Source organism: Poeciliopsis prolifica, unplaced genomic scaffold, assembly GCF_027474105.1.
Source record: "Poeciliopsis prolifica strain line A6 unplaced genomic scaffold, Auburn_PproV2 SCAFFOLD014, whole genome shotgun sequence".
NCBI classification, from domain to species: domain Eukaryota; kingdom Metazoa; phylum Chordata; class Actinopteri; order Cyprinodontiformes; family Poeciliidae; genus Poeciliopsis; species Poeciliopsis prolifica.
In genome coordinates, this window is record NW_026562389.1 from 6,795,302 (window position 1) to 6,820,836 (window position 25,535).

At 38.5% G+C, this 25,535-nt stretch overlaps 4 protein-coding genes and 1 long non-coding RNA gene across 9 annotated transcripts; 3 read left to right on the top strand and 2 right to left on the bottom strand.

Moving 5' to 3' along the window:
- The first annotated feature begins 657 nt into the window (after window positions 1-657).
- On the top strand, window positions 658-4,060 carry LOC129365772 (tripartite motif-containing protein 16-like). The gene is made up of 2 exons (XM_055039246.1): window positions 658-922; window positions 1,623-4,060. The coding sequence occupies exon 2, from the start codon at window positions 1,786-1,788 to the stop codon at window positions 3,457-3,459; it is 1,674 nt and encodes a 557-aa protein (XP_054895221.1). The 5' UTR covers window positions 658-922; window positions 1,623-1,785; the 3' UTR covers window positions 3,460-4,060.
- Window positions 2,745-8,993, bottom strand: LOC129365778 (ras-related protein Rab-27B-like). Of its 2 annotated transcripts, XR_008606550.1 has the most exons (8): window positions 7,823-8,993; window positions 7,135-7,305; window positions 6,307-6,392; window positions 6,124-6,227; window positions 5,907-6,030; window positions 5,418-5,639; window positions 3,304-3,450; window positions 2,745-2,832 (listed from the first exon to the last, which is right to left on the bottom strand). XR_008606550.1 is itself a non-coding variant. In XM_055039251.1 (6 exons), the coding sequence occupies exons 1-6, from the start codon at window positions 7,847-7,849 to the stop codon at window positions 5,450-5,452; spliced, it is 702 nt and encodes a 233-aa protein (XP_054895226.1). In that variant the 5' UTR covers window positions 7,850-8,993; the 3' UTR covers window positions 5,011-5,449. The 2 variants fall into 2 exon arrangements, 1 of the variants encoding a protein (XP_054895226.1); XM_055039251.1 differs by lacking the exons at window positions 2,745-2,832; window positions 3,304-3,450 and having other exon boundaries at window positions 5,011-5,639.
- On the top strand, window positions 5,982-11,241 carry LOC129365782 (uncharacterized). Its single transcript, XR_008606554.1, has 3 exons — window positions 5,982-6,256; window positions 10,947-11,055; window positions 11,140-11,241. It is a non-coding gene; the product is annotated as an uncharacterized LOC129365782 (long non-coding RNA).
- Window positions 7,220-14,004, bottom strand: poli (polymerase (DNA directed) iota). Its single transcript, XM_055039243.1, has 11 exons — window positions 13,824-14,004; window positions 13,626-13,742; window positions 13,388-13,552; window positions 12,435-12,581; window positions 12,038-12,274; window positions 11,514-11,692; window positions 11,168-11,259; window positions 10,952-11,085; window positions 10,307-10,527; window positions 9,007-9,616; window positions 7,220-7,305 (listed from the first exon to the last, which is right to left on the bottom strand). Exons 1-11 carry the CDS (start codon window positions 13,939-13,941, stop codon window positions 7,268-7,270), a joined length of 2,058 nt encoding a protein of 685 aa, XP_054895218.1. The 5' UTR covers window positions 13,942-14,004; the 3' UTR covers window positions 7,220-7,267.
- A 618-nt stretch (window positions 14,005-14,622) lies between these two features.
- On the top strand, window positions 14,623-25,296 carry zgc:152968 (uncharacterized protein LOC564848 homolog). Of its 4 annotated transcripts, none has more exons than XM_055039239.1 (16): window positions 14,623-14,773; window positions 15,761-17,076; window positions 17,361-17,453; window positions 18,388-18,640; window positions 19,300-19,619; window positions 19,916-20,059; window positions 20,142-20,271; window positions 20,352-20,423; window positions 20,492-20,632; window positions 20,769-20,882; window positions 21,250-21,323; window positions 21,407-21,511; window positions 21,590-21,705; window positions 23,034-23,172; window positions 24,612-24,732; window positions 24,896-25,296. In XM_055039239.1, exons 1-16 carry the CDS (start codon window positions 14,623-14,625, stop codon window positions 24,982-24,984), a joined length of 3,378 nt encoding a protein of 1,125 aa, XP_054895214.1. In that variant the 3' UTR covers window positions 24,985-25,296. The 4 variants fall into 4 exon arrangements, with proteins under 4 accessions (XP_054895214.1, XP_054895216.1, XP_054895217.1 ...); XM_055039241.1 differs by having other exon boundaries at window positions 20,495-20,632; XM_055039242.1 differs by having other exon boundaries at window positions 20,142-20,253.
- Window positions 25,297-25,535: the final 239 nt, after the last annotated feature.

Here is a 25,535-nt window from a genome sequence, read left to right on the forward strand (position 1 = left end):
AGACTGCATCTTGAGAGTTTGCTGACAAGACTTTCCGCCTTCACTTGAACGCAGCATCAGTGTTGCAAACTGATCAAACCATCTCCCCAATTCAAAGCTGAGCTAAAAACTGATGAAAACACAAGAGGGCGCTGTTGTCCTGGATAACAGGTGTAGTGGTGGTTGAAACAAGTTAGATCATGTTAATATGTTGAATATACATAAATATGTTGGTGAATTATAATGAAAACGTCTTAAATTGAATAATTATTTTCATAAAAACTGAAAAGCTGCTGCATAATATTTTGACAGAAACTTCACTATTTACCAGGTTACAACAGATTTTTATTTTTCTTCTATATGTATAATTCTCCAGTTTTCTTCAAGTTTTAATTTAAGGTATAATTATGAATCTTACAAAGAAAAAGACCCTTCAAACAAGCCATGGTTGTTCAATCTTTAAAGGGTATCTATTATGCAAAATTAATATAGGTTTTAATTCTTCCATTTGGATTTCAGCTGCTTCTAAAATCAGCCCCAGGGCTTCAAACATTTGTTTTTGGTAACGAGTTAACGTGTTTCGGTGAACACCTCCTGATTGTTAACCTAGCAACCACATGCTATGAACATGCATGATCGCTGATCTTGGGGCTTTTAAAAAAATAAATTTGTACGTTCATATGTGGCACCAAGAATTACTTAATTATTCAAATAGACCCCCAACAATTTTTTATTTTATTGCCTTTGTTTTGATTGCTTTCGGTATGTGGTGCTGGCGGTACAATACCAATTTATACCAAAAGATGGCAGTGGTAGCGCATGGGAGAGAGACTGACTTCCGAGCCTTATGCAGAAGAAGATGATTTAAAGCGCGTAACGTAGCACATAAGACTTATGACTAAGCGGCGCAGTGCAGCCACTACTATGTCTTCTGTTTTCACAGGTGGGTTATTTTTTATTTAGTTTTTCTAATTTTTATAATTTCAGGACCGTGATTTGTTGACATCAATTCTAGTTTGAGATATTTCTGTATATTAGAACTGAATGTTTACTGCCGCTGGCCGAGATGCTAGCTGCCGTTAGTGCGACCGTTAATTTCCCTGGTGCCAAAAGCTAACAACCGTTAGCATGTCTGTTGACGAGGTTAGGCTGTTATATGTTATTTTCCCCGTGATATTGGATTAGAGGACAGTTACAAAGTATCTTTTATCACAGATATATAACACAGGTCCATTATATGTATAATATTGAAGATTTGATTTTGTCAGTAATGTAATGTATGTTCTTGATTGCCTAGCCATACTGGTTAAAATGTTAGTGTGTGTATAATAGACTGAACAAACAATAACTGTATAATTATCAAATTGCATATATATGTTTGTACATATATATATATATATGATTAAAGCATTTAGATATGTCTGTTTTTCTTTTAGTAATTTAAAAAAACGTTTACATAAATACAAAGAGAAATCCAAACATCAATAAACTGTCACTCATATATTCAGCAAGTGATTGATTTGACATAAAAGACTACGAACACATTGATTAGATACCAAAGCTTTGTTGTAAAAAGGTTTCAACACTGTTTTTCTGTCAAACTGCTCTAATTTCTCCTCTTTCATGTTCCTCCTCTCAAACAGAATCACTCTATCAACAGATTTCCTGCTTCTCCCAACCAGAGAAAGTTTGTCAGCAAATCCAGTGCTGGCGCACCTTCAAACCACAACCTCATGATGTGTAGAGCAGAGTCAGTGTGGTCTCATTTCTCTGAAAGTGAAGCTTAAACCGTCTCGGAGAGGAAAAATGGCGCAGAAAGAAGTCCAGCTGGACCCAGAGAGTTTCTCTTGTTCGGTTTGTCTGGATCTATTGAAGGATCCGGTGATGATTCCCTGCGGACACAGCTACTGCCTAAAGTGTATTAAAAACTTCTGGGATGAAAAGAATAAGAAAGGCATCTACAACTGTCCTCAGTGCAGGCAGACCTTCACAACAAGGCCTGCTCTGGTGAAAAACATCATGTTGGCAGGATTAACTGAGCAGCTGGAGTTAACTGGACACAGAGCTTTTCTTACTGAACAGAGTTGTGCTGGACCTGAAGATGTGGCCTGTGATATTTGTACAGGGAGGAAACTAAAAGCTATAAAGTCGTGTTTGATGTGTTTGGTGTCTTATTGTGACCAACACCTGCAGCCTCATTACGACGTGGCTCAGTTGAAGAAGCACCAACTGGTGCAGCCCTCCAAGCAGCTCCACGACAACATCTGCTCCCATCACGATGAGGTGAGGAAGATGTTCTGCCGCACCGACCAGCAGACCATCTGTTACGTCTGCATGGTGGATGAACATAAAGGTCACGACGTGGTTTCAGCTGCAGCAGAGAGGAAGGAGAAGCAGAAAGATCTGGAGGTGAAGAGAGGAGAAATGCATCAGACAATGGAAGATGGAGAGAGAGACATGAAGCTGCTTCAGCAGGAAGTGGACGCCATTAACGACTGTGCTAATAAAGCAGTGGAGAACAACGACAGGATCTTCTCTGAGGTGATGCGTCTCATTGAGAAAAGAGGCTGTGAGGTGAAGCAGCAGATCAGATCCCAGCAGGAGTCTGAGTTGAGTCGAGTCAGAGATCTTCAGGAGAAGCTGCAGCAGGAGATCTCTGAACTAAAAAGGAAAGATGCTGAGCTGGAGCAGCTCTCGCATACGGAGGATCACAACCAGTTTCTGCAGCAATACCTCTTAATGTCTGCTTTTAATGAAACAAAACACTCATCCAGCATCGTTGTTGGTCCTCTGAGGTACATTGAAGACGTGACACCAAACTTGTCAAAACTGAGAGATGAACTGCAGGACATCCTGAAGGAGAAATGGACAAACATCTCACTGAAAGTCACTGATGTGGATGTTGTACTGTTAGAACCAGAACCAAGGACCAGAGATGACTTCCTACGATATTCACAGGAAATCACCTTGGATCCAAACACAGCTCACATGAACCTCCTACTGTCTGAGGGGAACAGGAAGGTAACCCTTATGATACAAAGTCAGTTCTATCCTGATCACCCAGAGCGGTTGTCAGTTAAATTCCAGATCCTGAGTAAACAGAGTTTGTCTCAGCGATGTTACTGGGAGGTGCAGTGGGGAGGACAAGCAGGACGGGGAAGTTATGTGGCAGTTGCATACAAGGATGTTTATAAAAAAAACAGTGTGTTTGGACAAAATGACAAATCCTGGTCTTTATTTTGTTGCCCAAACAATCATCAATTTTGGTACAACAGCATCCGAACTGCCATCCCTGGTTCTGAGTTCTCCAGAGTCGGAGTTTACCTGGACCAACCAGCTGGTGCCCTGTCGTTCTACAACGTCTCAGAGACCATGACTCTGATCCACAGAGTCCAGACCAGCTTCACCCAGCCGCTCTATGCTGGAATACAACTCTGGTTCAGCATCGGCGACACAGCCGAGATCTGTAAACTGAAATAATTATAACCAAATGAGAAATTCATTTAATGAAGTAATTGTTTTTTTTTTCTTTGTTCTTTCTTAGATTGATTTTTCATTAAATATCAGCTCAAAAAGGTTTTAAATTTCTACCTCTTGAGGTTTTGTGGATCAGACACCAGTCAGCAACTGGTTACATGGTAGCAACAAATTCCCTTCATGTTCCTAAAGTTAAAAATAATTTTAATGAGATGCCAGAGAAAGAGCTGGAGGGAATTTTCCCAGCCAAAAATGTTATAGTGTAGTACTTTGCTGCCCATCCCCCACCTGTTGCTGCTCACTTTGACCAGCCAGACTGCTGCAGTAATCACTCAAAGACAAATTTGGTTGTTCAGGAAATATTTCTGGTTGTGAAAAATAAAAGCTAGCAAGCTGAGTGACATGTTGAAGGATGGCTAGTGTTTGATGATTTTGGTTTATTTTAGTCCCAGTGTTAATCTAGAAACAGCAGAACTTTGAAAAAAAAAGTACTAAATTCTGCATTTTTCTTTATTCTTTTAAGAAAAAAAAAACCTTAACAAAATAACATTGATTTTATATGACATAAAAAAGTTAGTTATTAGGAGTTATTAGCAAAGTCTGTGTTAATAACTTGAGATTTGCAGCAAATTTAGATTCAAACCAGTCGACTGTCCTGTTGCTACATGCTCGTCCTGGAGGAGTGAAACTGCAGTGACAGGATACTATCTGCTGGGATTTCTTGGATAAAACGCTTTTTACAAAGTTGAATAATAAACTGATCTTTTGTTCATTGCTTAATAAGGTTTGAACTAGAATCCATGCAATTGACTCTGAATCCATCTTTGTGAAATGGATTGAAATGACTATAAAGATATATAAACTGGAAGTGACACTACATGACATTTGCTGTCAATTATATAATTGTATAAATGACATAATAAATATATTTGTAATTTATATAGATAAATTGGAACTGAATGTTTCTATGAATACTGATTCAAATGCTGCTGTTTTTCATCAGTCATATATTATTGTTTAAGCTGGAGACAAAAAAAATAAAACATTAAAAATTTTAATTTGTAATACTGCTTTAATTATTCACCTTGATAAAAATACATTATTCTGTACATTTTGTCAGGCAGCACCTCAAATTGACACAGTACAGTATAATCAACCACTGTAAGATTATACTTATTTTTTAAATTAATGCCCAACTCTTACAGCCTCCTCAAAATAAGAAAATAAATCCATCATTACCTTAAATGTACATTTTTGCCTAATTAAACTTTTTTAGTCAAGATTCATGTACTCTAACACTCCTGTTAAAACAGGTTGGTGTTTTTTAAAGCACAAATTTACCAGCAGATGCAATATTGATTAACTTCTGCTAGTAAAAAGTACTGAAGTGAGTATTTTTAGATGTGTATGGAATCTCATGACCTGGACCTGCGTTTACATGGTTGCTCTATCACAGGATGGGCAATCAAGCAAACACACTGTAACAGTACGCCATTTTTTTTGTGGTTGAGCTAGCATCCAGAAATTTCTTCTTTTCAAAAATGTACAGCTGTGTAATTCTGTTTGCTCAGTTTATTTGTATTAAAAGTGACAAGAGACCCTAAAACAGTTTTTTTCTGGAAGGAGCTGAAAATAGTCCGAACTGAACAGACCAAAATCTCATCATCTAAGAATAATTTTGTGTAAAAAAATTTACTGTCTATAGACGTATCCTAACCACGCTAAGTTTATTTGCATAAATTCACTTTGTGCCGCACAAGTAAGACTGATGAGGTTTTTTAATTTTTTTTTTTTTAAGTTCATAAGTATTTGTTGCGTCTTTGTGTTGTAAACAAACTAGGAGGAGAAACTGGCAAAAGTAGTTTATTCTGTTCTTAACACAAGAGAAACCAAAAGAAATGTGGGAAATTCCAATAAATCTTTGTCTAAACATCACTTTTTAAAGTCTGTTTCTCCTATACCGTTGCTGCTGCTGCTCCTGCTGCTGGGGACATTAACAGGAGCACCACCTCCTGATGGGGGCCTCCTCCACCTCATGGCTGGCGCAGGGGCTGCCGTTGGGTTCCGAGCCGGGGGCCCCAAACGTGCTCTGCTCCATCCTCTTCATCACCAGGTTCAGCAGGGTGAGCACAGCGGCGTCCACATTCACTCCCGACACAGCACTCGTCTCAAAGTAGGGGACGCTGAGGGAAACGGGAACATTTCACAAAACTGCACAAGATGCAGCATCTTCAAAACAGTTCACGAGATCTAGACAAATATTCTTATCTTTATATTTATTTTGCTTACATGTCTTAAAGGATATCTCATCATAACTTTGCAACAGGGGATAAAACATTGATTTAGCCAACAGTTGCTAAATTCAATAAAATGGGGATAGGAAGAAAATCCTATCAACAGATAAAAGGCCAATCTTCCAAACTGATAAAGACTGATCAGTTTCCACTCACCCGTATCTGTCAGCCATCTCTCTGGCCAGCTTGGCGTTAACGTTCCTCGTGTCTCTGATGTCTGCCTTAGTGCCCACCAGCACCACATCTGGGTTATCGCAGTACGCGTTGGCCTGAAGCTGACCTGCATAAACATCCAGGAAACTGTTCAACCAACCTGAAACTACGACTCAACCAGGCTTAGAAATCAACAGGAGAGGAACCAAAAACAACATACTCATCCAGTTCCTGACGTTAGCAAAACTTTGCTGATTGGTCAAGTCAAACATCAACAGGAAACCCATTGCATCTCGGAAGAAAGCTGTTGTGAGGCTGCGAAACCTTGGAATGAAGGACATTTAACCATCGAGGTAAAAAGTATCTTCTTTTCACAGATCAATGTCAAAAATGTCAAACTTACCTCTCCTGACCCGCTGTGTCCCAAAGCTGGAGGTGGACTCTGAAGTTCCTCTCACTCGTCCCATCAGCACCTGTCCCCGTGTAAATCTGAACCAAACCAGAACCCCATCATCATTTACTTGGAAAACCAGGACAACTTTGTTTTAATCAGGATGAGAAAAATGTCATCAGGCGCATTCCTCAAGGCTCTAATTTTGAGCCACTTTCATTCATTATCGTTATTCTCCACTTTGGTCAGATTATATAATTCCAACATACCTTATGCCAATTATACCAAATTTTACATTTCCATCTTGAATTACCAACGTCCCTTAGAGTCAACAATAAACCATAACGTGAAACACTGGTTCACTCCATGGAGATGTGCTCAAGTCAGCCATTTTCAGTGTTACCAACATTCGATTCATTTCAAAAATACTTTATTGATCCCAAAGGGAAATTAAATGTTATTGTAACTCATTTAATTAAAGAGTTGTTAGATGGTAATGGCTGTGGGGAGAAGTCTCTGACTGAAGACACTGTTTTACTGACGGTCAAACTTTCATTTTAGATTAAGTAATATGTTAAATTTTAATGTAAAACATCAATTTAACGTATGATGTAGAAATTCTAGGCAAATACTACATACAGCTAAAAACAGATATTTACATACACCGAATAAAAACACATACACATTTTTTTCTCACTGTCCTTAGTTAAATCGGACCAAACTTTTCTTGTTTTAACAGTTAGAATTACCAAAATGATTTATCTTGGCATGTTTTTGTTTCATATTGAATTTGTTTATAATGGAAGGACGTTAGCTGGTTTTATCTTCCCCAACACTCACCACTCTCTTTTCTCTGAAGTCAATTCCCACCGTGGTCGTGAACTTCCTGTTGAACTTGCCGTCCGTGTACCTGTAGAGGAAGGTGGTCTTTCCCACGCCCGAGTCGCCGAGCGCCAGCAGCTTGATCAGATAGTCATAGTCCCAGTCCACCATCGTGCTGCTTGGTTGAACCTGTGAACGACAATTTCATGGGAGTTCAGACACGTTAGAGCAATTTTCAGTAAATCCTGACAGGGCGAGTTAAATTCTTCCATCAAAGCTGCTGTTTTCCTCCTGCATGACCACCAGAGAGGCTTAACAGCACATAATAACTCCTTGATCACAGAAGGATAAGCACATGACTGGGGCTGGATTCCACATGAGCAGTCAAATGCCTCTCTGGAGTTTTCCCTGAATTCGCTCAGCAAAATAAGAATCCTTTCATTGACTTAGAGAGCGACGCCACTGAGGTCATCGTTATGAGATGTGGCTCTGACTGGGAGCAGCCTGGCCATCAAAAACTGAGTGGATTTCATTTAAAAATGAGAAACAGTCAATAACTTTATAAAGTAGGTGTCTTAATAGTTTAAGGTGATTGAAAATTCAGCAAGAGTAGTAAGTATTTCTGTGAAACTGACAAGATTATTAAAAGAATGAAGATTTAGTTTCCTAAAATTCTCAGCATCATTGAATGTGACAGGAATCTTACCGATCTATCTGCTGGAAGCACAAACATCCATTCAGAAGCTGTTCACTACTTTATGAAATAAAACTACTGGCTGTCATGAAGCGAAGGCACATTGCAGAGCCTGAACCTTTTCCCTCGCCTCACATGTGATCCGGGGAGGAGTTTCCAGCCGCTGAGATCCAGGGGGAGTCGCGCTTACAGTCTGTGTTTACTGCTTTGTCTCATGAAGGAAAGGAGGGTTGAGGGGAAGAAAAGTCAGAAAATTCGACTAATAATGTGCCGCATTGGATTTTAGTAAAAAAACCAAAACATCCCAGAAAGGAATGTGGCCCACTTCTACAGACTGAGTAATCCTGCTTCTCTTAATATTCTACAAAAACGACAAAACAAATTTAAAGCCAACCTTAAATTCTTTCTTCCTATAATCTATAGAAAACATGTTATTTACGTTTTTACACAAAATGGTTCTTAGTTAATTTTAGTCTGGTCAGTTCTGCCTATCTTGAGCTTTCAGAATAAGATGTTTTAGAGCCTCTTGAAATCCAAAAAAACTGCTGCTGGCCTCGCCTCCCAACTCAATGTTTACACTCACCTGAAAATGGCTGCAAAAAGATGCACAATTACACAACCGTCTGTCATTGACAAGCAGAAGTAGAGCCTCCTGCACAACAAACAAGAATACAGCAAGTTGTTTCTGGAAGTCTTTTCCAGCAGCCATTGTACAGCACATATCGCTGCCAAACCAGCCCCACATGCTGGCGCTCCACCTGGGTTGCTAGGTGACTGACTGGGCTTTGTTGGGGTTGCTAGGCAACAGCGCATTGTGACTCAACAATAGGGATGTTTTGAAACGACTCGTTTTCCACACATTAAAAAACATTAACTTGTTGCCTTTTTTTTGGTAGGTCGGATAGGAGGGTGTTTTCTTTTTTTAAGCACGTGGATTGTTTCTAGAAACAGGCGAGACCCAAATGGAAGTACAAAAACAAGAAATAGTTTCCATTTCAAACCAATTTTTTTCTATTAAAATAAAATCATTTATTGAACTTAAGACTCCATAACGTTACGTTTAATTTGATGTAATGACACTGAAAATCAACTTTAACGAGCAGTGAGATGTTTCTTTTATTTTCCTAGAACCTAAAAATGAGGACTTTGTTTCTGAAACAAAGTCCTCATTTATGACCCAACTGTTTTTCTCTAACCGGGTTTGAAATACTTGAGCAGATTATTCGACTGGCTGCTCCTTCCTTCAGCCTTTCTGTCTTTGCCTTTGGAGAGGGAGCCTTTCCCCGTTTTCCTGGATGACGGAGTCTTCAGAACCGGGTTCTGCTGCTTCCATTCAGACATGAGCTCCTTCTGGACATCGGGGGGAAGTTCAGAAAACACCTCAGGGTCCACGTTTCCCGGGAAGTTACAGTCAGATGATTGGGGAAGCGATAAATTCCCCTGCTCCATGACGTTTTCTTCATGAATTACTGGTATTCCCGCCGGCTGCTGGTGATTCATTCTGGACTTGTCTGCTTTCATCGAAGAATCGTTTTTCGACATGTGGCTTTGCAGGGAGTTCAGATAATAAGGAGATAAAAGTTCCTTCTGGATTTCTTCTGGGAGGAGCCTGAACACCTCCGGGTCGACCTGCGGTGGCGGTTTGGTTTTGTCCGAATTTATTCCCCCTGTGCTGCAGGACGCTTCAGAGGTTTCCTCTGGTTGTTCAGACTTACAAGTCATTTGACCTTTTGGTGGAACATTTCTGCTGCATTCACTGATCTGATGGTCCAAAAGGCAACTGTCAGCATTCTGGGCTGAATTATTCTGCAGGAATAAAACAGCAGCAGAAGAAGAAAAGGTTTAACGATCTAATAAATTACTGTAACAACAGAGCAAGAAAAACAACACAAAACTAGACCAATTAGATTATGATATTATAGAAAATTAATTAAAGTAGTCAATTTCATGAACAGTTAAAAGAGAAATAATTATTTTGTTAGCTCTGGTCAAAACAAAGCTAACAACTTTTATTTTTCTGTTCAAATAGAAAAAAATTCTTCTTTTTTATTCATTAAAAAACTGTCCAATTTCCATCATTTGCATTTAACATTTCAGAAAATATCACTTGCATAACAATTTGGGACACGGTGTAAATTATGGGTGTATTATTTTAGTCCAACACAATATTTAATCAATTTATTATCACAATAAGAGCTTGTCTTAGGTAAATAATTTCTAATATTAGTGGAAAAGTAAGACATTTCCCCATGTTTTTTGAAGTGTAAAACATAAAGCAAACTAAGTTTAGTTCAAATCAGCAGCTTGATGTTTGAAACTTGGACACAGTTTGTTTTTCTGCCACTTCTGGTTACAGAAATTGATTTGCTTGATCACAACAATGGCATATTTTTTGTACCCAGCAAACGGACATTTCCCAAAAATTTGATTTTCAGCATTTCATACCTCCAAAGATACTAACAGACAAATAAAGTTGCATCAAAGTTGCATGATAACCTGGCTTTGTACGGACGATGTCTGGGACTTCCTGGGTGATGCGCTCTGCGTGAAGAATGACGTGATGGCGCCCTTCCCGCTCGCAGGCGGCGCTCTGCTCTGCAGATTACTGAAGCAGACGTTGATGAGCGTGAGGTGAAACGCCGCGCTGCAGTCCACCATCTTATGGAAGAGCTTCACAGCCAACGGGACCAGCTGCGAAACGCCGTCTTCAATGTTCCCTGGGGATAATTGATCATTTTGAATTTTTCCCAAAATGAAAACAAAATGAATATCTCCATTTATGCAACTAAGCTTAACTGATTTTTATAAAACTAAGTTCAAAGTGCATCAAATTCACTTTTTTGGCTTTACTTGTTGAAAAAGTAAGATATTTTATCTTAAATGGATATAATGAATCTAAAAATGGTTTGGCAATGATAACTGAAAGAATTTAGATGCATTTTATCTGTCAAGCTTGTGGAAACAAAGAATGCTCTTATGTTCATCATTTACTATCAAAAACTAGACCAAAACCTGGAAACGTTACTTCTTTAACAAAAACGTACATTTAAAATTTGTGCATGTATAAACGGACAATCATTACATCCTTTTGGGATTCTTCAAAGCAATACTAATGTTTTATTTCCTGTAACTTCAGCCTACCAGAGATGATCTTCTGCCCGACGGCGCCTGGGATTGGGGCCTGGCGGCTCTCCCTACTCAACCACTTGTTGGTCGCCGAGAATCTTCGTATTGTGAGCCTGAAGGTTTGAGGCTGACGGCCATCTTTGTGCATCCTGGTTTTGACAAGCAAAACACAATTTTAAAAGAAAAAGTCTGTTTCATTCCAGAAACACACGGATTTAGTGATGACCCGACCTTTCCACCAGACTGCCGAGCAGCTCCCGGATCTTTGCCATGACTTCCTTCACTGAACACATTTTCTTAAAGGAGTCTTCATCACTGAGAGACTGGAACACAAAGAGGACAACAATATATATATATATATATATATATATATATAAGTAAAAGTCATAAAAGAAAGATGATAATTATTCCATTTATTACAATATTGATTGACTGCAGAGTTTAATTAACAAGCAGTAAATCGGTAAATTAAGAAGGACTTTCCTTGTTTTAAGGATTATTTAATTAATAAAGAATTTAAAAAGTATTCTCAGTTAACCACAATTTATATATAGGTAAATTTGGGGCCGAGTCCTACCTGTGGGGCCCCAGTGGGTGTGACGGCTGATTCATCAATGCCGAGAGCCAGATTCCTCAGGCGCTGAGCAGTGGTTCCCCCCAACTCCCTCGCCAGGTCACCCAGAGGGCAGAGCTGCAGGTCTTTCACACTGACTAACCCCAAAGCTTGGAGCCTTTTGGCTGTTTGGTGGCCCAAGCCTGAAAGAAACCCCAGAAACGGAACATCAACACCATTTAAAATATCTGAAGGTGTTCCCCAGGGATGTGTTTAAGCCTCCTTCTATTCCTTATAGTTCAAAATGAGACGGCAACTGCAAACAGAATCATTTGTACGCCGATGGCCCGGTTATTTAAGCTTTTTTAAGTTGCGTCACTTTTACTGAAAGCTGCTCAAGATGAAACTGGTTGTGAATGAAAAGAAGACAAAGTTTATGACCAAGATCAGTTAAACTTTTTTTCCTAATAAGCTTTTGTTTTAAAAAGTTTTAATGTAAAAAACTTTGGATGAGTTAATCCAGCTTTGAAATGTTTTAGGCTGGATACCTGGCACTTTTCTGAGGCCACTCAAACATCCCATAATATCTCCAACGTTCTCCTGCAGTAAAACCGTTTGCTGGTTTGGTTTGAAGGTGCCTGAAACCAGTTTGGCCAGCAGCTTGTTTGTGGCAATGCCAGCACAACCAGTCAAGCCGATCTTGCTGCGTATCGCGTCTCTCATCTCTGCTGCAATGTGCGAACCAATAGCCAGCCTTGGATGGTGGCTAGCATTAGCATCAGCACCTGCGCAGGGGAAGAAAAATAGCCAAAAGGAGAAACTTTAGGTGTGAAACTGAAACTGACAGGCAAATATTTCACAGATGTTTGTGTGTTGGCTCTTTCACAAGCCAGTTTCAGTGAGCCAGATGTTCAGCTGCAAACCAGAAGAACTTTTTTAACTTACTGGAATGATTGAAGACGTTTCCTTTAAATGAGAGGCTGTCGGTCTCTGACATCCCAGCCAATCTTTGTTCAACCATTTCTGTGACATCCACAAAGTTTTCATCAAATCCTAGCCTCTCTACCAGCGGACAGTAAGACAGCAGGAGATCTGAGCAGGAAGCAGAAAGCAAGGTAAGCAAAGAAATGTTAAATATTTGAGCGTTTTGCTGCAGAAAACACAACTTCCCTAATCATCAACAATCTAAAGAGTTTTCCAGCTGCTGACGATGCGTTCACAAGAAATGATGGCTAAAATCTCATACTTTTCCACTAAATTCTGGATTCTTAAAAATAAAAATAAAAATCGCCTTTTTTATGACAACCCCAAACCAGAGCTGGATAGAGTACATAAAAACTGTACTCTAGTGATATTAGGAGTAGTTCAACATATTTTAATCAAGTAAAACAAAACTGTCCAAGAAACTAATCAAGAGTAAAAAGGTATTTGGTAAAGAATTACTCAAGTATTGAGTAGCTGATCAAAAAATCAATCATTTAATATTTCAAAAACAGATGGAACTAAAATACTAATTTACGTGGAAATTTTGGTATTTTAAATAAAGGGGGTAATATTGCCAAAAAATATCACAATTTTATTTTAAATATGTCAATAACTATAAGCAAAACATATTCCACATTTTGCTTTTATTTTTTTTTATTTTATTTAGTTGTTTTTAAACTTTCCATTATAAACTTTTAAAAATATTAATATAGAAATGAATCGCGCAATATGTTTAATGAGACAAAGAAAATACAAAATACATAAATAGAAATGTAAACTAAATAATCTAACAAAGTCTGAAATCGGCACCAAAAGGTTTTTGCTTCTAAAGATGTGTCTACAGACTTTTAATTAATGGCTTGTTTAATGTTTGTCTCACATGTTTTCGTTTTCGAAACATTCCTCAGGCTTACCTGTGACTTTGTAGGACATTTCTCTGTAGTGTGTCAGGTCTTCTCCTTTCACCAGCACCAGTTCAGGACATTTCTCCTTTGCACCAGTAACAGACATCAGCTTGGTGACGCCCCGTTCCCTGGCCACGTAGTTACAGGTGACTATGATGTATTTCTGCTGTACACCTGATGACATGAAAATGGGCTTCAGTTTTTACCCAGAGAACAATGATTTTTATATTCTCTACTGGCTTGGTACCTAAAGGAACATCTCTTAGTTCTGGGTTTCTGATCATTTCCACCTGAGCATAAAAGCAGTCCAGGTCAAAATGCAGAATAACTCTGTGTGTAGATTCAGGGCTCTTAATGACTGGCCCTGAAATAAACCAACATTAGAATCACACACAATATCCGTCACAGCTCCAAGTTAACTTGGGTTTCTAGCGTCACATTTTACCAGAAGCAGCAGCAGCTGTGGCGGGACGAACCGCAGCTGAATCCCCGAAACACGTTTTCCACTCGCTCTCATCTTCCTCCACCTCACCGTCACTGTCATCCCTCTCAGAAAGATTCATGTCAGCGAGTTTGTTTACTCTGCAGCACCAGGCGTGACGCCCCGAAAGCGCTCACTGCATGAACAGCATCCGGATCAAGAATCAACGTCGCCGCCATGTTGAGAGTGGCATTTTGTTCTGACTTGAACAAAGTCAGAACAAAAATATCCCAAAAGTTTCAGCTGTAAGTAATTAATTAACAGCAACCAAAAACCAATCAGTAACTATTACACCACTTTACTCTGAACAAATGCGGACTATATATATATATATATATATATATATATATATATATATATATATATATATATATATATATATATATATATATATATATAGTCTCACATGTTCAAAATGAACTACTGATAAACATTTGTGTTCAATTTTTTTGTTACTTTTTTTCCACTCACAATATGAAGACTGTGCAGTCTACGCCAATAGTATACAACAGCGCCATCTAACATTGTGGATGAATTACTGCAGAACTTAAAATTATCATAAAGAACAAACAATGTTTAAGTCAATGAAAGTAAGCTGAATGATTATAAATATGTATGTGGTACATATCTTTATAATTATTTGTTTAATTATTATAAAAATTATTTAATTTCAGAATTTATCGCGACGTTTGCAAAGCCTATATAAATCGATGCTAAACGCCCAGCTGGCTGAGATTCGCTGTCTAATTGTTAATTTTCCGCCATGTTTCCTTCCTCCGGTCTTTTCATTCACATAACTTGTCCGTTTTCGCTGCGTGGGCTTTGTGCGAGGCCTCATTGTTTATACAAACACGCCACAGAGTCGAGGGGAACGTTTGGTGGCTTGTATAAATCACCCGTGGTGGATTTAACAGGTCAGTGGGGTTTATATGAGTTAACTTCGTGTTTCTAATGTTGAATTTGAGCGCATTATACATGAACAGAAACAAAAATACTTCCGCATTAAGTGACCATTCCACCTGGTTTAAATGTTATTCACAAAAAGCTTTGAAGTCATTGAGAGACTATGAAAGTCAAGATTAATCAAATTGAGGTTAAAACCAAACATTTTAGATTTATCAAAAAGAAGAAAAGTATTTTATACTTATAGATTTGCTGTGCCCAATGTTAGAGCTCATAAAGTAAATTTTACCTGCTCCAATCCAGATCGATTTCTTTCTACACCTGGAAACTATTGATAGATGATTGTTGAATTTAATTTCATTGGAGTAACATGATTTCACGCTAGAAAATATAGAAAAACCCAACCTTTAACTTCAGTACATTTGTTTTGTTGGGGTTTACTAAGAAAAACATTTGTGTTTTATCATATTTCACAAGTTGGGGTCAATAATCCTTATGTCTCTCTGATCCATGTTTGTGTTGAATCACAGAGTCCTCCTTGCTACAATCGTACACCAGAAACACTGAAGTTAAAGATTTGTTGGTGGAAGTGTTTTGCATTAAATTATGCCTTGAAATATTTTTAGTCTAAGCTTTTCTAGATGTATTTAAGTTTCCAGTGGCATTCCGAAGGGGAGGGCACGGGGTGCCACCACCCCTTTTGAAAAATGTTGCCTCCCCAGAAAATCATGTTCAGGTCATAGAAAAGCATACATACTCATCTTTTTCAATTAACATGTCAATTGAAAAAGTTACTGTAGAACTCAGATGTAATTTTTAACAAGTTAATGGAAACTTTGTAATTAAAAAAAATTGTTTTTTCAATGTTAGCAGAATATCTACAAAGTTTTCTGAACATTTGTAATGGAAACTCAGCTACTGTTAATTTCACTGGTGAGTTATTTATACCAGTGTGTGTTGCACAAACAGTAATATCTATTATTTCCTGTGGCTAACAGGGGACCAGTGTGACAGCATTTTTACGACCGTTAACAACTCCCTGCATGAGCTGGAACGACTCGATAAGGAGATTGAATCTGTAAGGCACGAAGTGGAGCAGGAGCAGCGGCGCCTATCAAGCTATCAGGCTAACCACGCAGACAAAAACAACAATAAACTCTCAACAAAGTTTGAAACTAACCTTTCCTATGGATTTTCTTCTAGCAAAAACCATAAATCCCACGTTCAAGCAAAGAAATATGTGGTAGACAACTCAAAGCCGAGGACTGATTTAGAGTATGATCCGCTGTCCAACTTTTCTGCTGCTTTACATTCTTACAGCTCATCAGGAAAGGAAGTGAAGAGCCAACCAGACGGAAAGCACTCCAGGTCTTTTGGTGAAAAGCCATCCATTCATCAAACCCAGATGTTCCCACCGCGTTCCCCAGAAATCCTCGACGACGACTCGACTGAAGATGGCGTCCTGGTTATTGATGTTTCTCTGTCACCTGACAAAACGTTGGATCAAACTCAACACACTGCTGACTCTGGAAAATCCTCCCAAAATACAGAAAGAGACTTGAAGGAGATTAAGACGGTGAATGTTTATTTTGCCTCTCAACCTCAGACGGTAAAAACGAAGGTGGTAAATTCTGCTTCCTGTGACGATGCAAACAAAGTCCCTGAGATCCATCCTGTGTCTTCTACTTGTGATAAAACAAAAGATTACAGCAATGATGACAGGAATGTAGTTGACTTAACCGGATATTTAGAAGAGCTTGAGGATATTGTTTTCCAGTCCCCTGAAAGGAAAAATAAACGGCCTGAACCTGGAGGTTTTTCCTTCCCCTCAAATCAACCAAGCAATCCTCTGATTGAGCTGACTTATAAAGTTCAGAAAAAAGATTTAAAATCTCAAAATTCACTTGTTTGTAAGCAATCAGATCCCATCACTCAACTTGAACAAACCTCAGTGACAGACCAAGACAAACTCAAGGTTCAGAGCCAGTTATGCTTTTTACAAAATGGTGAAAAACCAAAGACGAAAGTTTTCACCAACCAGAACCAAGTGGAGGCAGCACAAGGCAGCAGCCAGATTCAGATTCACAAAGTTACATCTCTAAATCCGCACAGCAGATCTGAATCAACAGAGCAACTGCTGGAGGAGGAAGATGAAGCCGTGATAATAATAGACTCCAGTCCTGAGGATGAAGATCCTGAAGATGAGAGTAATTACTCTTCGCCATCTGAAATCGACCCGATGGAGGAATGCTACCGGATCTTCATGGAGTCAAACGGCGAGGAGAAGGGAAGCGAGGAGCAGAGCGCCGCGTCTGTAGGTGTATCAAAATGAGTCTGTCGGTGCTATTTCTCCATTTTCTGTTAAATCTTAGAATTTAGTTCATTTTTTGCTTATTTTCTAGTTGATTTATAATTAGAATTTTTAATTTGTTATTTAAAATAAGTTCTTTGCATCAGGTGACTATTTGAGTTAGCTTCACTTTTTGTTTTGATCGCTTTGAAGTCTTACGTTTTTTTTAATTTGAGTTATAGACAAATGGTCACTACAGAGTCTTAATTTTAGTGTGATAATTTTCTGATTCGCTTTTTCTGTTCCAGATTAGAGCCGAAGTGGAAAAACCGGAGGTGAACGCTGCAACTCAAACCTTTACCGGGAGGAAGAGGTTGGCTCACGAAGCCAAGAACTCGGAGGTAAACGCTTTAAACATCGTAGTTTAGTGTCATGTGACAAACTCGAGGTCCGAGGGCCAAATGTGGCCCGGCACAGCTTTTTATGTGGCCCTCTAGTATTAGTTTTTTGTTTTAAATATCTGAAATATTATCAGTTTGGTGGTGTGATTTCTCTTGTTTTATTCACAGTTTTCACGCTGTGATTTATTCTTGAGCAGTTACGAGGTACTTTAAACTGTTGCTCCGGGAGTTACTCAACAGGTTGTTGCTGAGAAACCACAAGTGACTCAGCAAGTTGTTGCTAGGTCACCAAATGAGTGAGTTGGTTGTTGCCACCAACTGTGAAAGGTTTCGCAGCTAAAGCCTTTCCTCTGCCTACATCTCCCAGAATACTGTGCGGTTCTGGGTCAAAGTTTGGTGAAATTATTGGCCGTTCTATTGGCCGTATTATCTGTTGATATTGATCATGTCTCTATCATGATATATATTATTAAGTATTATTTCTTTGAATCTTAGGGTGAGAATAATTTTTTTCATTTTAAATATTTTATGACTGGGAGTTTACTGAAAATTGTTTGCAAAAAAGGTCAAACATTGGGGTTTTAGTGATTCTGACTCCCACCTGCAGGTGGCAGTAGTTCTTACTTTTACTCCACTGCTGACTCGTAGTTAGTGATTGATTTGGAGAGAAAAAAGTCACATCTAAAGACATTATCAATAAGTGGAAATATTCCAAATATTCCTAATTTAGCTCCCAAAATTGGTGATTTTGAGTAACTGGGAAAAAAACCTGAAAAAATTTAATATTTAGCAAATTCAGAAACAGCTATTTATTAATATATTAGCGTTGTTTATGGGTTTTAGCTACATATTCTGGTAGAATCTGCCCTTTTAGAACATTATGATCTTGATGCAGCACAAAATGAGTTTACAGTGTTTAACCTTTTCCACTCAGCAGCCACTGGCCAAGATGAGACCTCAGCCTCAGGTTTTGGTTCCTCTGCGGGAGCCTGGAGCTTCAGGGTTTGGCTCCCGGCTGTCCTTCTGTTCTAAGGTCCAGCAGGTTCAGAACCGGGCCTCGGCTGCTCCGGATAAACCAGGCCGGAATCTTCTTTCTTCAGTGAGTCAGAAAACACCAGAGACACAAACCGTTCCTTCTGCTTCAACTCCAACCCGGAAAAACCTTCAGCCTTATCCGGGTCAAAATGGTGAGAAAGTAAAGTGTTTTAAAGTACATTTATATGTTAAATTTTGAATTAACCAGTCGGTAATTAAAAAAGGTGCTTAGTGTGAGATTTTTTAAATCAGGAATGGAATCAGGTGAAGCTAAAACTATTCCACTTGAGTTTTGAGTAGAGTATTAGTTTTTTTTATTTTTGTTTGTTGTAGCTAAAATGCTAAATTTATCTATTTTTGTATTGTTTTGGCTTAATTTTGGCTTTAAATCAGTTGAACATTTTTTGCTTTAAATTAAAAAATTTCAGTTTTTCTAGATTTCTGAAATTAAAATTCTGAGCTCCAAAAGTCAAACATTTGAAAGAAGAAAAACTTCTACATGCAAAAAAAAATTAATGAAACTCAGAAAGATTTCCAGAAAAAGTAGAAATTTCTCAGTTTAAAAAGTAAAATGTTGGACTTTTGAAACTCAGAAATTTTAAAGTTTTTTTTTAATCTAAAAATTTTAGTTTTTCCTTGCAAATGTTCAACTTGTCAAGCTCAGATATTTCAATGTCTTTCCCAGAAAATCTGAGGTCAATCTCACAATCTGAGTTTAAAAATCCATCATAAGCCACTTCTGTTGTATTATTTTAATGTTTATTTGTTTGCATCTTCCCCTGAGTGCTCTGCTTGTATTTCTGCTCCTCAGCTTATCTGGACTGCGTCCCTCTGGGAACTGCAGTTATCGAAGTGGGACGCGACGTTCACCTGATCCTGCCGCAGGGCCACTTCCCTCTCTCTGCCACCTCCACGTCCAGCCCAGTTTCATCGGTTCTGACTCCAGTGAGTCGGGTCCATCCTAACCCGAACGCAGTTCCTGCTGCGGTTTCCGCTCCGTCTAAATATCGCTCCACAACGCCTCTGCTCATCGCTGCTCCACCGGGACGACACGCGGATTTTGGATCGTCTCTCCAGTCGACAGTTGGCGCCTCCACAGCTTCTCAAGCTGCAACTCAGGCAGTTGTCAAGGTAGAAAATGAGTAGATGTGGAAAAACGTACAGCCAATTCACCCCAACGCTCAGTGGAAAAGCAATTTCTCCCTAAACCTATTTACTGGTTTGACTAGCAGTGCAGTTTTTATGGCACTCTGGAGGATTTTTTTCTCTGCATTGGCACTTTAATTCATACAAGTTATAGATTCTGATGTGCATAAAAAACATGTTAGGCTGGTTTGAATTGTTTATTTTTAATGCATGTAATAATTATTTATTCAGGTTAGACTTTTGAAATGGGGGACGATGCTTTTCACAGTATTTCCTTTCAGCCACTTTCTGTTAAACGAAAACTGAAGCAGCAGAGCGAGGCAGCGAAGGACAAAGTGCCTCATGACGTCCGCCAGCGTTACGTGAACATGTTCACTGAGGAGTTTCTCAAAATGTCAGCGGATGTCAACGAAGCGTTTGAGAAGGTGAACATTCAGGTCCCCTTTCTCTTTCCTGACATGATTCTGAGTTCTTATTATAATTCATCCTGGTGCTTATTGATGGCAGGCTCTGACAGAGGAGAAGAGTGTTTACAATCGCAGTGTGAACAAACTGAAATACCTGAGCATTGCAGTGAATGCCCTCAAGAGACTCAAGAACCAAAGCGCTACTGCTAAAAGTACGAAAAAAAATAAAGGTATTATTGGTATTTAGAACAGAGCTGACTCAATGCAACATTTAGCTGAGTTAAATACTAATCTACGTTTTGTTGCGCAGAGGAAAAACAGACCCAGAGTCAAAGACCAAAAGGCAACATCCCGTTTAACCAAAGGAAGATGAAGGAAAATGGTGAGAATTTTTTATTTTCCTGAATTTTGTAAAAGTTTAAACCTCTTCTGAGTGTTTTCTTCTTTCAGCAGGTGATTTTGTGTTGTATGAAATCTTGAAGGGTTACACTTTGACTGATGAACAAATGATAGAAAACAACTATCCTGTCCAGCACCCAGAAAAACCTGGTTCTGCTGTTCTTTTCACTGACAAGAAAGTGAGCACAGACTGTAAGTAAAGCGATCCAACTCGGCTGTATTACCTGGAGTTCCCTTATTGAGCCACCAGAGAGCGCATTCAAGTCGTGGATTTGGAGCAAACTCCTGCTTAAATCTCCTTAAATCACTTTTTTGTGTTTTTAAAAAGCTTTGAAAAGGATCTGCTGTCGATGTGGGGCCACCTACTCTGTTGGTAAAACAGGGAAACATCTCAGAACAGAAGAGTGCAACTACCACTACGGGAAAGGAGTTACAAACCGAGGTCAGAAACCAGCTTGTCTTCAGGGTCTGATGTCGTTTGAAGTACTGCAAAGCAGGCCCAGGCTGAAAAACAAAATCAGATTTTTAATTAAATTATTACATCTTTGCTAAAATAGAAATTACAGAAAATGTCACTGAAAGAGACTTGATGTTCTGATGTCACTCTGAACTGTGGAAATCCACAAAGTGAATGTTGGAAAAAATCCAGATTTTCCAAAAATTCAGTGGCTCAATAAAAGCGATTTATTGCCCAGTCTTACTGCAAATAGGAAAATATAAAATGTATTACAAGTGAGCCTGAAATAAGCCAGTTAAAATTTATGATGTGCAAACAGAGTGAAGCAGCAACAGTGTTTTGTTTGCTGCAGTTCCAGGTGGGGTGGAAACTCGCTACAGCTGCTGTCAGGGAGTCATGGGAGCGCCGGGATGTCAAATGTTTAAGGTCAGAACTCATTTAGTGGACACTGATAAAACGGGACCAATAGAAGTTTAACATTAGTTTTATTTTTCTTGTTTTTTAACCAGCTGCATGTCCATGATTACCTCAGTCTGGATGGGTTTGTATCTACAGCACCCAGATGCCCCTCAGACTCCAGCTGTCCTGGAGTTTATTCCTTGGATTGTGAAATGGTAATTTATAAAAACATTTATTTATGTGTGGCTTTTTCTAGAATATTTGTTTTAGTGATTAAAACCTTGTGGCTTCAGTGTTACACTGTTCAGGGCCTGGAGCTGTCCAGAGTGACGGTGATCAGCTCCAGTCTGCAGGTCGTCTACGACACGTTTGTCAGACCTGATAATGAGGTCATCGACTATAACACCAGGTAACGACTATACAGACGGAGTCCAGCCCCAGGTTTATGTCTACAGTTGGTCTAAGTTAGCATTAAAGTTAAAGGTATTTATTCCCTTAGCAGATTTACAGGCAGAATTTTTATTCGACCAGAATTTGTTTATAGAAAATGGCATTGACATCTTGCAAAAGATGAAGAAATTGCATCAACTTTTATAAAAAATTTTTTGTATTTGTATGTAAAAATGCAAATAAAAATAATCAATGGAAAAAAAGAGAAAAATTGACATTAAAATCATCAATCCTTTCCTTTAATTATTGACCAGCTCTATGGTCTTTTTGTTTTTGTATATAACAATTTTTTTTACATATGTAAAAAAATAATAACATAATAAAACATGAAACATCAATCTCCTCCACCTCCTCCCAGATGTACTACTGCCATCTGAAGAATTGCTCCACTCCAGGTACAAAACAACCAATCAGAGCCAGGAGGAGCGTCTTAGCGCTGTCAGTCAAGCTTATGCACGCGCTGCTTGACGTGCTAATGAAGGAGAAACGACTCATCTTCCAGGAAAACGGTTTATTTGCCATCATTGGTGGCCATGCTAACTAGCCTTAGCACTCATGACAGGCTGTATAACGGGGAACGTGTGAGTACTGTGTACTCAAGCATGATTGACAGCACTAAGACCCTCCTGGTTCTGATTGGTTGTTTCTAGTTAGCCCTGGGAGAAGGCAGAAGAGCTCTTGTTTATTTTGTATTTTTTCCACAGCTGCAGTAGGTGATTATTTTGGTAATCAAGTATTGTGACGACTAATTGACTGATCACAAAAATATTGGTAGATACTGCCAACAAGAATATTAAAGTTGAATATCAAAATTGACCCAAATCTTCACATTTGTGCATCCCTAATAGTTACTTTTGTTGAATTTTATTTTAGAGACAAGTAATATTACATTCAGAATGTAAATTGTAACTTTTTCTCATATTTTTGTAGCTTAAAAAATCAACCTGTAACAATAACAGCTCATATTTCAGTCATCCTGCACAGAAGTTAAACAAAAATCACGCAGACTCGCTCACTTTTTTACTCCAGTTTTTAATTTATTCATCTTGCTTTGCACAATACTTATAGTTTTGTATTGACCAGTTTTATGGCATATGAAAATTAAAACCTACAACTGTTACTGAAGTTAACATAGAAGAATTTAATAATCTGGAAAGTTTAACCAAAAACGTCTTGGATATGTTGCTGTGCTGGTTGTTTGTAATTCAGTGCTTTTGGCTGCTTTTCCTCTTATTTCCCTTTGCACCAACTTTCTTTATTCATTCCCTCCGCTCTTAAACTGTGTAGGTTTTCAGGCATCAGTGAGGAGGACGTGAAAGGTAACCGTACCTCCCTCAGGGAGGTCCAAGAGACTCTGTTGAGCTTCATCACTGCTGACACTATTCTCATTGGACATGGGCTGGAAACAGACCTTTGTTTACTGAAGGTGACTGTTGCTAACATTTGTTTCTTTTTTTAGAGGATAATGATCTGAAATTTGGGGATTATTGCTCAAATATCAGGCAGTTCTGTATTTTTTTTTTTTTTTTAAGTTTAGACGAGTAACACACTTTGCTCTCTAAATCTATTTTAATTCGGACTGTTTTATTTTCACACTAGCTGTTCCAGCTGTATTCATCACTGTTTATTAAAATTAATGCCTGATGTTTTAGAGATATGAAGCTTTAAATAAGCCAATTTTTTATTCATGATGTCTTTATTCTTAATGTCTAAGACTTAAGGTCTTACAATGTCTGAAATTCATTTAAAAAGGTAAGTTGGCTTAAATGAATTTCAAGTCTTAAATCTTAGCTGGTAGGACTTTGCAATATATAATATTCTATGCAGATAATTTTTCTTGCTGGACTTTTCCATCACATAAATGTCTTCTGTGATTTAGGCTACCGCTAAGTAGCTGCTAGCATACCTTTTCTAGCTAGCGAGGTTTTTATATTTATCATTGAAAAGTATAAATTTATTGCCAGCTGGCTGGACGACATTTATCTTTGCTACTGGCTCACATTTTGTTGCAAACCCATATATTATGTGTATTTGTGCTAAAAAGCTTGCAACTACTAAAACATAAAATGTGTATTTTTTTTGTACATTTTTGTCAGGATATGGTCTTAAAAAATGTTTTTTTTTTCCATCTGTGTCAAAACCGTTGCCATGTTGTTACATTATAATATGAAGAATGATCTTTCTCACCTCGTCAGTGAGCTACTATTGTCAGAAACTACCACTCAGAGCTGGGAGGTGGGTTTTGGTGTTGTCAATAACTGTCATGTATATGTTGTTAAATGTGCTAATGGTGAAGAAATAGGAAAACCATTTGTCTGCTGTTATCAATGGCAATGCTAACTAGCCTTAGCATTCATGGCAGCTTATGTTGGCAAAGAGCAAACAGGAGGGGGTGAGCATGAGTGATTGACAGCACTAAGATCCTCCTCCTGGCTCTGATTGGTCGTTTCTGTCTGACTATATTCCTGCAGTAAGCTTGATTTCTTTCCAAAGATTATCCCTTATACTGTCATGACATAATGATGATTTTAGCAAATGTGCAAAAAAAAAAACTAAGTGACATACTGCAGCTTTAAGTTTAATCCATAAGATCTTTAAATGCCTACAATGTCAGTTGGTGAAAGCTGCAGAAACCCTGTTGTATTCAGTACAATGAAATTATTAAAACCTGCTCAAGTAAGTTACTTTATTCATCAAGGAATTTTGAGCGGCAAATGAACGCCTAATAGAAGCATCCATGTGCAAAAGTCACCAACCATTCTTCTGGAGCGTCCCAACTGGCTTTTTTATTCACCTCTGCATGTTGGAATATGAATTAAACTGCGGAGGGTCTGACGGCAACTTCCAATGTTTTTTGTGCTGTAGCTGCTTCATGGGACGGTGGTAGACACTTCGGTGGTCTTCCCCCATCGTCTGGGTCCGCCCAACAAGCTGAGCCTCCACAGCCTCACTGCTGAATACCTGAGGAGGATTATTCAGGAGAGTGGTGGGTTGCCACTTTACAAACAACTGGTTTTGTTTCTAATAATCTGTTAAAATCACAACCGCTTTAATCATTGTCAAAGATTAACGGAATATAAACTAATAAAGGAATGGAGTGTGTTTTAAAACTGCAGCATGTTAAATTCGTGTGCTGCTGTTTCTCCCAGTTTGTGGCCATGACACTGGAGAAGACGCAGCTGCCTGCATGGAGCTGATGCTGTGGAAGATGAAAGAAGATGGGAAACTGAAAAAATGAGGAACTGCCACTAATTATACATGAAACGTGATGTGTATGATTGTGTATTTGAAGACAAGTAGGGCTGTTATTGTGTTTATAATTTGATACGTTTTCTGCTAATTGACATTTGAGTTATAGCCCATGTATAATGTCTATATGAATATTTATGAGATAAAGCTACTCTTAAGTGGTTCCCAAATAAAGGCAAAAAAAATAAAAATAAATAAATGTTGTCCCTCCCTAACTCATAACCAGCCAACGTAGATTCAGTTTATATCTAATTAGTTTCAGGTGCAGCTCATTAGCGCAGGTGCGATGTATAATGACGTCATTCCAAATCAGGAAAGTCCAACAAAACCGATCCCAGTCTGAAAGTCCAACCAGTTCCACAGACTTCCCGTTTCAATATGGCGGCCAGCTCCGATGATCAACAGGAAGAAGAAGAAAAAAACGTTTATTTATCAAGACACAAAAGCAAGAGTGTGTCTTAAATCAATGTTATACATAGCGCTTTTGCACTGACCCACATTAAAAGTGGTGTTTGTTTATAGAAAGTAAAACCGCTTCTA